The sequence below is a fragment of the Chinchilla lanigera genome, unplaced genomic scaffold (genome assembly GCF_000276665.1).
Source record: "Chinchilla lanigera isolate Chin_1 unplaced genomic scaffold, ChiLan1.0 scaffold00036, whole genome shotgun sequence".
Taxonomy (NCBI): domain Eukaryota; kingdom Metazoa; phylum Chordata; class Mammalia; order Rodentia; family Chinchillidae; genus Chinchilla; species Chinchilla lanigera.
Window position 1 is genome coordinate 18354057 of NW_004955437.1, and position 13932 is coordinate 18367988.

At 35.1% G+C, this 13932-nt stretch overlaps 1 protein-coding gene and 1 pseudogene across 9 annotated transcripts in view; one reads left to right on the forward strand and one right to left on the reverse strand.

The window, feature by feature from the left end:
* Window positions 1-13932, forward strand: part of Ppp3cb (protein phosphatase 3, catalytic subunit, beta isozyme) — a 53964-nt gene that overhangs the window by 30205 nt on the left and 9827 nt on the right. For 5 of the 9 annotated variants that reach the window (XM_013516760.1, XM_005389972.2, XM_005389975.2 and 2 more), the window contains exons 10-11: window positions 6845-6922; window positions 12024-12050. In XM_013516760.1, coding sequence (XP_013372214.1) covers window positions 6845-6922; window positions 12024-12050 — 105 coding nt within the window. The remainder of the gene's footprint in view (window positions 1-6844; window positions 6923-12023; window positions 12051-13932) is intronic. The other 4 variants (XM_005389973.2, XM_005389976.2, XM_005389974.2 and 1 more) reach the window with 1 other exon arrangement.
* Window positions 715-2854, reverse strand: LOC102016196 (annotated as a pseudogene).

Consider the following 13932-nt stretch of genomic DNA (forward strand, 5'->3'; position numbering starts at 1 on the left):
AAAAAAAAAAAAAAAACTGAAGACCCTTGAGCACATCAGTTAAGTCCAATGTTAAAGTCACATTCTTTCTTATATACTATGATTAGGAATCTGATTAGAAACCAAAATAAAACCTAATACAAATGCTCAGCTATTTGGGTCAAAGAACCTTTACAGAAACATCTGTTCTCAAAGGCATTCCAGTTTGAGACTGAATGTAGAAGAATAAGGCATAACAAATGTTAACAGAAGTCATACAAGGTGAAGAAAGAAGGAGTCTACAATTCCGCGTATCTCTGAACCTAATAAAACAAATCTAGATTTATTTTTCTTTAAACAATTGCCAAGAGTGGAATCTCAGATAAACAGAAGGTACAACAATTCTGCTCTGGTTGTTATTTGGATTTAAGGGGTTACTATTTTGTTTCTTTTTTGTTTTTTTAACAAATACAAATGAAAAATTCTACTTCAAAAAAAATCTAACAGTTCAAAAAAAGCCTATCAGTTGCATTCTAGACATTCAAAATGTATCTTACAATTTAAATTTCAATAGTAAAAACAGGTTTTAGAACTGTTTGGTGATCAATAGCAAAAGAAAAATTCTTTTTTTTTTTTTTTGGTTTTTTTTTTCTCCCGTACTGGGAACCAAACTCACGACCTTGCGCTTGCCAGGCAGGCGCTTTGCCGCTGAGCTAAATCCCCAGCCCTGCAAAAGAAAAATTCTGTTAACACCTTTTATTCAGTTTTTAACCATATCAGTGAGGATAGAGTTTTTCAAATTTCCCATATGACCGTTTTTCAACATCAGAAGATAGTCATGACTCTCAAAGAAGAAATGATTTGGATTTTCCCTGCCTCCAAAATGTTTATCAAATTCTGTACTTCTCATAGGCTCTTTTGAAGCATGTAAAAAATTAATAAGAAATATTCCAATGAATGATACATACCAACTGTCAGTAATAAGTGACACATTCTGTTGGGGAAAGGGCTGTTTAAAAAAAAAATCCAGTCTGTATATGCAAAGTAAGCAAGGAAATGCAGTCTTTTTTTTCTTCTTTAAAAATCTGTTATCTTAAAATATCGTTCCACAAAATTGGAAGTAAAGGACTGAAAAACCAAGGGAGGAGAAAGGGAGGGAGCACACACCATTAACACAAAAAGGTAAAATTGTACAAACTGAAGCGGTTTATAACGGACTGGGGTCATACTCCCAGCTACCGAAGGATGGCTGATGAAATTCACCGTTCTGCAGGAGCTGGGGTCCTTTACTTGGTGGAGACTGGTGAAGAACAATTCACTGCCTTGCAGCAATCCCCCATCCTACTCCAAAGCCAGGCTTCTGCACCATTCCTCCACGAGGAAGGCCTCTCATGCCACTGCCCAGCCCATCTTGAGGGCCTCCAGGTCCCTGCAGGTGGTTGTCTTGATGGTCTCCTTCCTTGGCAACACGGGTCTTCTTCTCTTCCACATTCAGACAGACTTCACCTCTGAACATGATGGGCCTGTTGCTAAGAACCTTCTGCACAGGCTCAGAATCATCAAACATGATAAAGCCAAAATTGGATAACTTCCCTCCGCTGTTTATGTGCAGTTCCACCACATTCCCATAACTTTGAAAGAAATCTTGAAGTTCTGATTTGTATACCTCATGAGGCAGGTTACCAATGAAGAGCTGGTGGCTGTCAGGATGTCTCACAGTTCTCCGGGGTTCAACATCACCTTGCTCTCCAGCCTCATGGATTGGTCTGGGTTCCCTCTGGTGAGGAGTATTGCTTCGTTGTTCACTTACTCTTTGATCCCTCTGAGGCCTCTGCAGTAGAATCTGAGATTCAGGTTTAGAATCTGAACAGGGCTATGATGCCGGTACTTTTACAACATGAGGAGGTATCCCAGTAACAGGAACAGCTCCACTAGGAGGAAGATTCTTACTAGTCACAGATGCCCAAGAAAATGTCCTCAAGTCCTCCTGTACTGTCTAAGCTGTATCTGTAGGTGCTGGAGAAGAACTCTTCTGAGCATCCTCAGGAACAACTTCTAAAACAGGCTCAGGCTTTTCCTCCTGGATTTCAGATGCAGGTTTTTGCTCTGGTTCTGGTTCAGGATCAGGCTCTGGTTCAGCAACAGGTTCCTCTAAATGTTCTTCCAGGTCATTGCTGACAGTTTGATCATAGAACGTTCCAGAATCATCAGGTACAGCCTCAGGTGTCTGCTGTCTTTCTTCAGGCTCCTCTACTTCTTCAGATTCCTCCTGGGGCTCAGTGATAAAGCTGCCAAAGACCTCATGTTGGTATCTGAAGGTATCATTATGAACACAGAATTGATTTGCAACAGAGCCCTCAGGAACAAGGACAAACATCTGCATGAACCTCTGCAAAGCCTGGTTGTTGTTAGAGAGCAGTCCCATTACCTGGACCACCACACTGTCACTCAGGGCAGCATGTGCATCCACGTGACGGATCTTGGTGTGGCAGTTGGTGAAGTTTTGTGACATCACTTTCCTATGAATATCTTTCTGTTCATAGACTGCATCTGCAGGTTTTCTGTTGAATCCAATCCCCTGTGGACATAGGAAGAGTTCTTTCCATAAAATTGATGCAGGATGTCTGGGGCCTGGTTCAGCAGTATGTAATACTGTCTCACAAATTCCTGCCTGACCAGCAGGGGACTAGGCTTCTCCATAACCATTGCTTTGGTCATTTCAACCTGTGTGGCTGAGCGGGCAAAGAACAAGCTGTGCTACACGGCACAGAAGGTGGCAGAAATCCCTCACGCAAGCACGTCTACACACCTCATTTTCAATTTTTATCTTGTTGCAAAGATAACCCTTCCATCTGGGGACTAGTCCTTCTAACTTGTACCTAGATTCTACTACCCTTCTGTTTGTTTGTTTTTTTTTTTTTTAGGAAATATGATTCATCATTCATATCTTCTACATCTTAAAACTCTCTTGTTGAACTCTTTTATAAGTTGTTCATATCTGGTTTTTTTTGTAGTACTGGAGATTGAACCCAGAATCTTCATACTGAGGTTCATCTCTAGTCCTTTTTAATTTCCTTATTTTGAGACAGGGTCTTGCTAAATTGTCTAGGCTGGACTGAAACTTGTGATCCGCATTCCTTAGCCTCCTGGGATTGTAGGCATATGCTACCACACTCGGCTAGTCTGAATTTTAAATAAAAGATAACATTTCTCCCCACCTAATATCTTTCTGTACTACTTTGCTATGATTTTCTTGTCTTTCTTTCACAGGCAAGCTTCTTGGTTAAAAGTACTATATACAGTATTTAAAACCTGCTATTTAGTATCTATAAATGACTGTGTAGCTTTCAAGAAAGGTATGATCTGTTACACTAGAACCTCCTTTGTTGTTTTTCCTGCCTCGGCCTCATTTCTTGCTTTTTTCTTTGATATTACCTATGTTCCAGTCATAACATAGTAAAGCCAGTTTCCTGCTGGACTATATTGTTTGTTTTAAGCCTTCACACTTTTTCAGTGTTTTTCGTAGTGGCCTTTTTGAGATATATCTCACTCAAGATATAATTGATCTATTTTAATTGTGTACTCAGTGATTTTTGGTAAATTCTACAGATTTGTGCAGTTAGTGCTTCAGTCAGTTTTGAAATTTTTTCATCACTCCCTCAAAGAAACCCTGAGCCCCTAGCAATCACTCTTCATTTCACAGACCCATTCTTGCAAGCCTTAAATAATCATTAATATATCATCTCCATAGATTTGCATGTTGACTTGCCTGTTTTTGTCCATAGGTAAAAGTGGAGTCATATAGTATGTGGTCTTTTGTGACTGGGTTCTTTCTATAATGTTATTTTATTAGTGTAGATTTGTGATGCATAATAGTTATATTCATTTGGGGGAATTCATACATTTATCATTTCTTGATCATTTTCTCCATAACATCTTTAAGGATCATCTATTACTATATAATGGATGATAAATAATATTCTATTACATGTATATACATTTTATGTATATATCCATTAATCAGCTTATAGACATTTGAGTATTTCTAAATTTTTACTATTATGAGTAATGCTGAGAAGAACATTTGTGAACAGGTTTGTATGTGGACTTAATATTTTCATTTTTCTTAGGTATAAACCTTGGAGTGAAATTGCTAGATCATAATGATTAATCTTCTGAGGATATGCCAGACCATTTTTCAAAGCTGCTGTGCCATTTCACAATCCCACCAGCAGTGTATGATTCCAGGTTCTCTTGATATTACCTGCCCTTTTTATTAATGTTTTCATAATGGATATGAAGTGATTCTGATTAGCGTTTCCTTGATTAACAATGAAAACTATATTTTCATGCTATTAACTATATATGTTTGAATAAATTTATTTTCAGATATTTGCTCCTTTTAAATTGGGTCATTTGTCTTTATTGGTGAGTTTTTTAAAACATATATTCTAGATGCAAATCCCTTATTAGATAAATCATTTAGAGATATTTTCTCCCATTCTCTGAATTGGCTTTTTATATTCTTGACAATGTCCTTTGAAACAAAAGTTGTAAGTTTTGTTTTATTTTGTCCAGGTTGGCTCCCAAACTCATAGGCTCAGGTAATCTTTCTGTAGGCATACCCAGATTTAAGTTTTTAATTTTGATAAAGTCCTGTTTATCTACTTTTTCTTTTGTTGCTTATACTTCTGGTGTAATAGTTAAGTAATCACCATTGATCTAAGCTGACAAAGGTTTACCCTATTTTTTTAAGAGTTGTATAATTATAGCTTTTACATTAGGGGATCTTTGTTGCATTTTTAATTAATTTTTAGATATAGTGTGCAGTGGTGAGATGGTGTCCAACTTAATTGTTTATCTGTGGGCATCCATTTGTTCCATGAGCAGTTGCTGAGAAGATTTCTTTTCTCACTGAATTGTTCTTGGCGTCCTTGTTGAAAAAAAGTTGATTTTATGTGTGAGGTTTTATATCTGGATTACCAATTCTATTTCATTGATCTATATGACTACTTGATAGTTTTTCTAACTCCTGTTTAGAATTCTTTTATCCATCCTTTCCACATGGCAAACTCTGAGTATCATTCATGATTTTTTTGGGGGGCGGGTACTAGGAATCGAACTCATGACTTCATGCTTGCCAGGCAGACGCTGTGCCATGGAGCTATATCCCCGGCCCTAGTTTATGATTCCTGCTAAATGTCATTTACCAAAAGTCTCATCTTACCTACTAGGTCTTTGGCTATCTTTGAAAACTTAATAGTTTTCATTATTCCTTTTTGGTTACTATCTATCTATCTATCTATTTCCTTTAGCAGTTGGTAAGCTTTTTGAGGGTAGAGACTGTACCTTTTGTATCTGAATCCCAGAGCTTTAGCATGGTGTACATAGCATGTGGTGTGGTTTAATATATTTGTGGGAAGAAAAGTAGGCTTGTAGGAGCAGTATGACTTTCGTAATGAGTGTTAGTTCATAGGTGTTATCAAGACATCCAGGGCCTAGTATTGAGACATTTTTACTTATTAATTGAAATTTGTTTGTATTTTTCTTACATTATGGATTTGTTAGATATTTATTGGATGCCTTTCATATGCCAGGAACTGTGTTAGGTTCTAGAGATATGATGGTAAACAAAACAATGTCCTACACTTGCGAAGTTTTCATTCTAGTAGGAGAAACGGACAATATACATATGGCTTAAAACAGTTGACAGTAAAGCCAGTAAGGAAATCCAGAGCCCAAAAGAGAGGTTAAAATAGGAGATGAATTGCTTTGGGGTAATCTCCAAATAGATGATACTTAAAAATATAGCCGTAATAATGGACAGAGTTGCCAAGAAATTAGACATATAAAAAGAATAAGGCTGCAAGAGAATCTTGCTGATATCCAAATTTTGAGGGTAAAAAGGCAGAAAAACCAGAGGAGTAAGGGAAAAGAAGGAAAAATACATACAGTAATCAGGGAAGATTAAGTGTAAGAAAGAGCCACGAGTTCAGATTGTTAAATAATCATTGGTAATCTGTAGGGATAAGGTTTAGGGTAGTTACTGTAGCCAGTGTTTTTAAAAGATTGAATCTTGGGACTTCTTTGAAATAGGAGAACCGTGCCATAATTATTTTCTTCTTAATGCCATATCATTGGATGAGGATTTGACATGTATATATTCAGATATTATTTCTCTGTTTGTATCTCTTTGGGATTTTTTTTCCCCTAAGAGACTTGAAATTGTATTCTATAAAGAATTTTTTTCTCTAGTTGACTGTCATTGAGTTTTTAAAGTTTTAATTTTTTATTAATACACATTTATAGTACATACTGATTATATTATACCTTGTGGGGAGTTAGTACATGTACATAACATGTCTTATTTCTTTTTCCATCCTCTTCCCTTCCTCTCCCTTCCTTTTCCTGTCTCCATTCCTCTATCTCTTGATCCCCTTACCATTTGAGAAAGAGCTGTCTCCCTACTTGCTATTATCTCTATTTTGTTTTGCTCTTCATTTATATTTTGGGTTTCTCATATAAGAGAAATCATGCAATATATAAGCTTGCATTTCCGATTTATTTCATTTAATATTATTGGCCTCAAGGTGCATCCATTTTCCTAGCAGTGACTCAACTTTGTCCTTTATGGCAGAGTAGTGCTCTGTTTTGTATAAATACATTTTCTTTACCCATTCATGTATTGATGGATATATAGGCCACTTCCAAGATTTAGTTCTTATAAAAAAGCATTGAAAATTTTTTAATTCCATCATTCTCTTGTCAGAATGTGTGTGCCTTAGGTTAAAATTACTTAACCATTTATATGAATCATTGTTATGCATATATATAGACAGTTATACATGGGCAGCTAACATGTAACTTTTTTTTCTTTTTTGAATAGTGACAGAGATGTTGGTAAATGTTTTGAGTATTTGCTCTGATGATGAACTGATGACTGAAGGTGAAGACCAGTTTGATGGTATGATTATTCATCTTACTACTTTTTATTTGAAATGGTATCTCTTACTACTCAGGCTCAATACCTATTTTGCAAAAAAAAGTCATTTCTTTCAGATGGCTATTCTCTCAATCAGTGACAAGTCACTTTTTCAGATATGTCTAATATTTAAAAAAATAATTATAGTTCTCTTTTATGGTGGTGTGGGGAAGAAGATGAATTTTGGGAAAGGAAATTTGGAAGAACAAAAGGAAAGGAAAATTGAAAGGTATTAAAAGGATGTGGTTCTTCATGAATACGGACACTGCTTTTTGAAGAGGAGATCTAGTATAGTATTCTTAGTGCATTAGAAACATATGAACTCCCAGTATTGTTTTCACTGCTTTGTAGACACCACAGTGGGCTAATCTCAAAATTAGTGTGCTTGTCTTCTAAAAGACCACATGTTAGTTTGCTAGAGATTTGGGTAGTATTTTTTCCATAGAAACAAAGTTATACATGGTTGTTAGTTCTTATATAAATCAGTAAGCCTGTATATCTAATATATATTTATAAATGAATGCCATGGAAGCAAAATATCTTTTTTAATGTTTTGAAATTTGTATTTTTAAACTTTTTAAGTATTTATTTAACCTTTATTGAGTAAATAAACAGATAAAAACTTATAAGCTGCAAACTCTTTATTTCCTTCTGTATTCTCTTCACATCTTTATTTTATGAAAAAATAAAAACAGATTTTTTTAGCAAAATACTGTAACGAGAAAAACAATTAATATACTGTGTATCATTATCTTCAAAACAGTTAAACATCTTTGTATTAGTAAACTTTTGATAGCTATAGTCAGTATTTGAAAGCTTTTATATGTTAAGTATGGTCTACATTGGAAAGATTTAATGGCTCCATATTTCCATCCTTCCCTCTTTCTTTCTTTTGGAGATGGGGTCTTGCTATGTTGCCCAGGCTGGCCTCACACTCCTGGGCTCAAGCAGTCTTCCTGCCTCAGCCTCCTGAATAGCTGGCACTATAGGTGTGTGCCACCGCACCCAGCAATAGCTATATATTTCTAAGTATATTAATATGCCTTAATTTTAAAAGTTAGTCTCATATTGCTTGGAAACTGTTATTCTGAATTATCCTTATTATGAATTGCAGTGCAATAAACATTTGTATAGTGGCTTTTTTTTCTTAGAAAAAAATTTTTTGGGGAGAATTATAGACTTAAAGAATATGATTGGGTTTAGTTTTACTATTTTAGCTTGTGGACTTCCCAATTGCTTTGCAGAAGAACTGGGACCAATATAAAGTATTTCTAGCAATGAATCCATAGACGTATTTCTCCACAGGCTTGTCTCTAGGACTTTTGTCATTTTTATTTATTTTATTTATTTTGCTTGGTAAATTAGGAAAGTAATAAATTAGAATTGTTTAATTTACATTCTTTGATTTTTAATGATGCTAAGAAGAAAATTACTCTTTCCAATTGTGTAAACTATCCATCTTTTTTTTTTTTTTTTGAGACGGTTTCACTGTGCAGTTCAGGCTGGCCTTGAACTCACTTTGTAGTCTAGACTGGCCTCGAACTCACAGCGATCCTCCTGCCTCACCCTCCTGAGAGTGCTGGGATTACAGGTGTGTACCACCATGCCCAGCTATGCATCTTAATTGATCATTTAATGGGTAAAATTTGAATAGAGGCTATGTAGAAATTTCTCTGCCTACAAACAAGTTTGACTTTTATTAATTTACTTTGCTGGGGAGGCTGGGGATCCAGCCCAGAGCCTTGTACATGCTAGGTAAGTGCTCCACCACTGAGATACATTCCTCAGTGCACAAGTTTGACTCCTCAACATTTATAAGTCCATTTACTGAAAGTATAAAGTGACTGTGTGTAAGTACTGCTATTACCATCTCTTGGTAGCAGGTAGAGGGATAGAATTTTACTTGTACTTTTGTTAATAACTAAAATAAGTGTATTTTTATCAGTTTGGTTTTGGATAATAATCTTTAATGAATAGGATTTTTCTTTTTCTTTTTTTTTTTTTTTTAAATTTTATTTTTGTGTTAGGGATTGAACCCAGGGAGCACTGTGCTACAAGTTGCTGAGGCTGACCTCAAACTTGTGATCCTGCCTCTGCCTCACAAGTACCTGGGATTGTGCCACCACAGTTGGCCTATTTTTCTTTTTTATTCTCTCCTTTTGATGTTTATGTAGAAGTTTTAAGTTTTAAAATGTATCATATTTTTCCCTAAAATTTTTAAATAGTTTTAAGTAAATATTTCTTTTTTTCTTTTTTTCTTTTTGAGACAGGGTCATGCTATGCAGTTCAGGCTGGGCTTGAGCTCTTTTTGTAGCCCAGGCTGGTCTCAAACTTGCAACGATTCTCTTACCTCAGCCTCCTGAGCGCTGGGATTACAGGCTTAAGTAGATATGTCTTTTCCCTGTTGTGCTACATCAGAATCTGTCGTAAGAATAGACCTGAGCTAAGATCTGTCTAGTTCCCTACAATAGCTGTGTGGCTTTGGGCAAGTTACTTAGCCTTTCTGGGTCTCAGTTTTCCTCTTCAAATGAGAACAGTACCTTCTTTATAATGTATTGAAATCATGAATAATTGAGATTATGCTTGAAATAGTTCTTGGCACATAGCATACTAAGTTCTTCAGGTAAAATTTTCTGGTAGTTTGCCAAATTCTCTGAAATGTAGTGGGTGTTTCAGTTACTATTGTGTTAACTCTATATCAGAATTCAAGGAGTTTTTAAATACTTAGTTATATAAACTAAAACTTTCTTGCTCTATATAATTAGTCCATTTACTACTGTTACACCATTGAATATATAATTACTCCATTGAAAATTATACATAGTTTTTCTTTGGGAAAAATTTGTTATTATTACCAAGTTAAATTAATAGGTCAGTATTTTCTATTCTTAATACTGCTATAACTGGTCTCTCGACATACTTTCTAGCTGTATAAAGAAATATATATTTATGGGCTTATCTTATGTCCAACAATTTAGATGAATAGATTGACTTCATGGTAATTTTAAATTTGTTTTCCATAACTTTTGGAAATATATCATTTTTATCTTTTTAACTTTGAAACTTATTGTACTATTGCCAGTAGTATGTTAAATAGGAGTGGTAGCAGGTAATGCCTTAGTCTTTTTCCAGTAAATAAATAACTATCCTTGTTGAGTCTAACTATAGTACTTGGCTGTAGGTACCTATGATTTATATGAAGGTAGATATTAGTCATTTTTTGAGACTGAATCACAGATAAATATAACATTTTATTATGTTCCTTTTTTTTTTTCAAACAGGAAAAAGAACACATAACATTTACTGCCTGCCTAAGGCATGGAAGTGTTAGACCACTATGTTTAGTGAAAAGGTTTTAGGTAGCTTATGTTTTTATATCAGTATGATCAATTATGCTAATTTGTTCACTTGTATTATTTTGCATTCCAGGGATGCATTAAAAAAGTAGTATGATTTAATTAAAAAATAATGGTTTAGGTGTCTTTTCACTACCATTGACTAGCTGTGCAGTCTTGGAAAAGTCCCCTCACTTCTCAGGATCCTTTTATCCATATATTGACAGAATAGAGAGGATAAAAATTATTTACCAGTCTTAAGGAATTTTAAAATTTTTCAGCACCATTTGTGACAGTGTTTCTATGGGAAAACATACTGAATTCCAACTTTGAATACTAGAAATAGATCTTGCCACTGCCAGCAGGACAGGTGGAATTACTCTTTATTTTTTTTATGCTTACACTACCTAGTACTAAGAGTAGGAATTCTAAGAAAGTTTGAATAGTGATTTGAGAAAGAACATTGTAGCAGTGGAAGAGGGGAGGATATTAGGATAAATGCTAAGTTTAGGATGGGCTAGGAAAAAGATCTTCCAGAACTAAGTTTATTTCCCCTTGTCTGTACTCCCTCATTTTGTCTTTACTCTGACCCTCTTTTCTCCTTACTCTTCCCCATGATGGCATGGCTTTTGTCCCCTCCTCTTTTCCTGTATAGAAGTGGAACCATCATATGGACTGGGTCTGAGAAGAAATCTGACTTTGGGAAGGTAGAATGGTGTTTGCTGTAAAGGCAGGGTTAGGTTTTCTGTGGGGAAGAGGAGAAAGCAAGATTAGACATTTTCCAGAGGCAGAAAGAGTTTTTGTATATTTAAAGAAGTAAGACTCCTTTTTTGTATATGTACTGTTCCTTTTAGATACTTATCTTTTGTTTTCAGTTTGGTAAAAGAGATACATAATCCCTATGTGTTATAGTGTTCCTAACCCAAACTTTTAATTTCTTACAATGAAATGATGTATCTTAGCATTAGAATGAAAGATTCAAACTGCTCAAGTGAAACCACCCTGCTGCCTACTCTTACAGCTATTATTTGCTTTGAAACAATCTGTTGCTTTTTTTGCAAAAAGATGTCCCTTGAGCTCTCAGATTGGAATGGGAACAAAAAGCAGTGTTGCTGCTGAGTATATGCAGAAGTTCTACAATTGAGATTCAAGAAATTATGTGTTCTTGTTGCAGATTGTAGAAGGCTTAGTTTTTTTCCTCTACTGGGGGTGGGTGAAGTTTTCCACTGAGGTAGTTTATAAAGTTACCTACATTTCTCTGTGTATACTACAGATTTTACAGATATTAGTGTCCTTGAAGAACCACATAAGTTTGTACCTTGTGTCATTACTTTTCACTTAACATGCTGTCATGGGTGACATATTTCCTTAGGGGTTCGAGTATAAATGTGCAATTGTTGTTAGCACAGTCTTTTATCAGTCTTATGTGTTTTCACGTGTTTTTTTCTGTCCCTAATTATGTCCACTTCCATCAAATATTATAATCATTCTGTCCATAATTTCTTCTGAACACATACCTTTTAAGAAATCTTTACTTTAGAGCTCTACTCAGTGGCATCCCTCTTATTCACCAGATTCTGTAGTACTACATTTTTCAAAATTTCAAATATGAGGACCTTCATTTTTCTCCCTTTCTTTCTACATTCATTCTTCAGTACCACTGCCAAGTTAAATCTCTATCTTTTTATTTGTCTCAACCACCTTTTCTCCATCATTCACTTCCTTTTTTCTGGACTCTCCATCTGAAGAACGGCTCATATATGGCAATAAAAAAGGTACAGACCAGACAGAGTAACACTGTTTTGAAATATGACTTCATAAGTTATCCTCATGTCCATGTAAGTTAGCATATTCATTGAGTAATGTTTATGCAGAGTCCTTTTGGGCCTTGTGCAAATTTAGTCCTAAGCTTTACCTGATTAGTATTTGATGTTTTTTTGAAGTCATATTCCAAGATATCTGTCTTTCTGTGCATGGAAATATTTTCCCCTCTTTTCATTCCTCTTGTTTTAAAATTTCATTCTTTTGCTTATTTGTAATGTTTTGTACTTTTCCCTGCATGATTAGGGGTGTTTGATTGTCTGTCTTATTCCCCAAAGTAATTTTACTGTGGACATTTACTTTAATATGATGCATGATGTGTTTGTAGACTGATTTTAAGTCTGATTTTTACCGTGTTTTTATATTCCCATGATTTTTTTTCATTTGAAATCAGTATAGTTTGCAGATATATAAATTAAGGCTACAAATACAAATCTACCTTGTTACAGCCATTCTTCCCAGCCCCGTACTGCACGACCACAGTTTAACTATTTAAACTTGTCAATTTAAATCAAAATGTCTATATTAACTCCATTAGAAGAAAATCAGACATGCTTTGTATTCTTGGACAATTCACTGAATAAGCTCAATTTCTTTGTCTATAAAATGAGATTGAACTTTGCAATATAACTAATATCTTTTCAAATTCTAATGTTCTGTGATTCTTAGGCTATTAGTATTTTTTTTTTGACATCTAAAAAATACCTATTTAGTGCTGTGATACCCACACAGTTTTGGACTTGTAAGAAGCTGTAGTTTCAGTGCTTATGACATTACCCTTTAAGAACGTCGTAAACATGGTCGTGGAGCCTTTTTCTCTAAAATATATCTGATGTTTTCAGCTTTTAAATTGGATTTCTTTTTTGTTTCATTGCGGTCAAGTCCAGTCATCATCTTAATTTTTAATTATATGTATTTATTGACTGTTTGAATTGTATTATATGTGCTGCCAAAATGAGCACTGTAAGCTGTTTGAATTTTAAACGGAATGTTATAGCATAGAAGACTTATGATTGTTTAGACTTCTGTACCCTAGGCCCCTTTTGTTCTAGCATCTCTAGCCTTTCCTTAACCTTCTCCTCAACCATAGTGCTTCCATATGTGTGTTTTCATCATGTTGAAGCACAACTCTAAGGAACCACACTCTTGGGTCCAGAGTGATTCTAGTTGCTATATATGAGATAATAGGACTGAGATTGTTGTTCTTTCTGGAGGCCAAGGGAAGGAAGATAAAACCTTGGAGTCTCTGTTCAGCCAAGGGTCCAGTTGTATTGTGTATCAGTGATAACACAGCTCCCTTGAGAGATGAAGCCAGGATTTTAAGGGAGTGTTTTCTGATTGTTTATGTCATATTCACATACAGTTGTAAGAGTATATATATACTTCCATGACCTTAGAGGACATCTAGTCCATTAAGTTGTTGTTGAAATGTGGGTGTGACCCTTAGTTTGGGATTATGTGCATGGTAGTACCTTTTATTTTTAGGTCAACTTAGAGCAAGGAAACTTATTCTTAATAATAAGAATTATTCTTAATATGATGAGATATTTCCAGCCTGCATGTTAAAGGCTTTAGTTAAACAGAAGATAACAGGAGATTACTATTCTTGTCTCTTAGCCTGCATGCATGGGTTCTCATGAAAATTAAAGACACTATAGGATTGTTACTAGTGTTTTGTCCTTTGGTTTGTAATGCAAGTTGGGCTCAAATGTTTTTCCCATTGCTGTTCTACTGATTAGTCAGCAGTGTGAGATGGTTAACGTTTGTGGATTACTTTTCACCTATATCTGTATCAGATTCCAACATTTGGCCAACGCTGAGCTAAACATGGAGAAA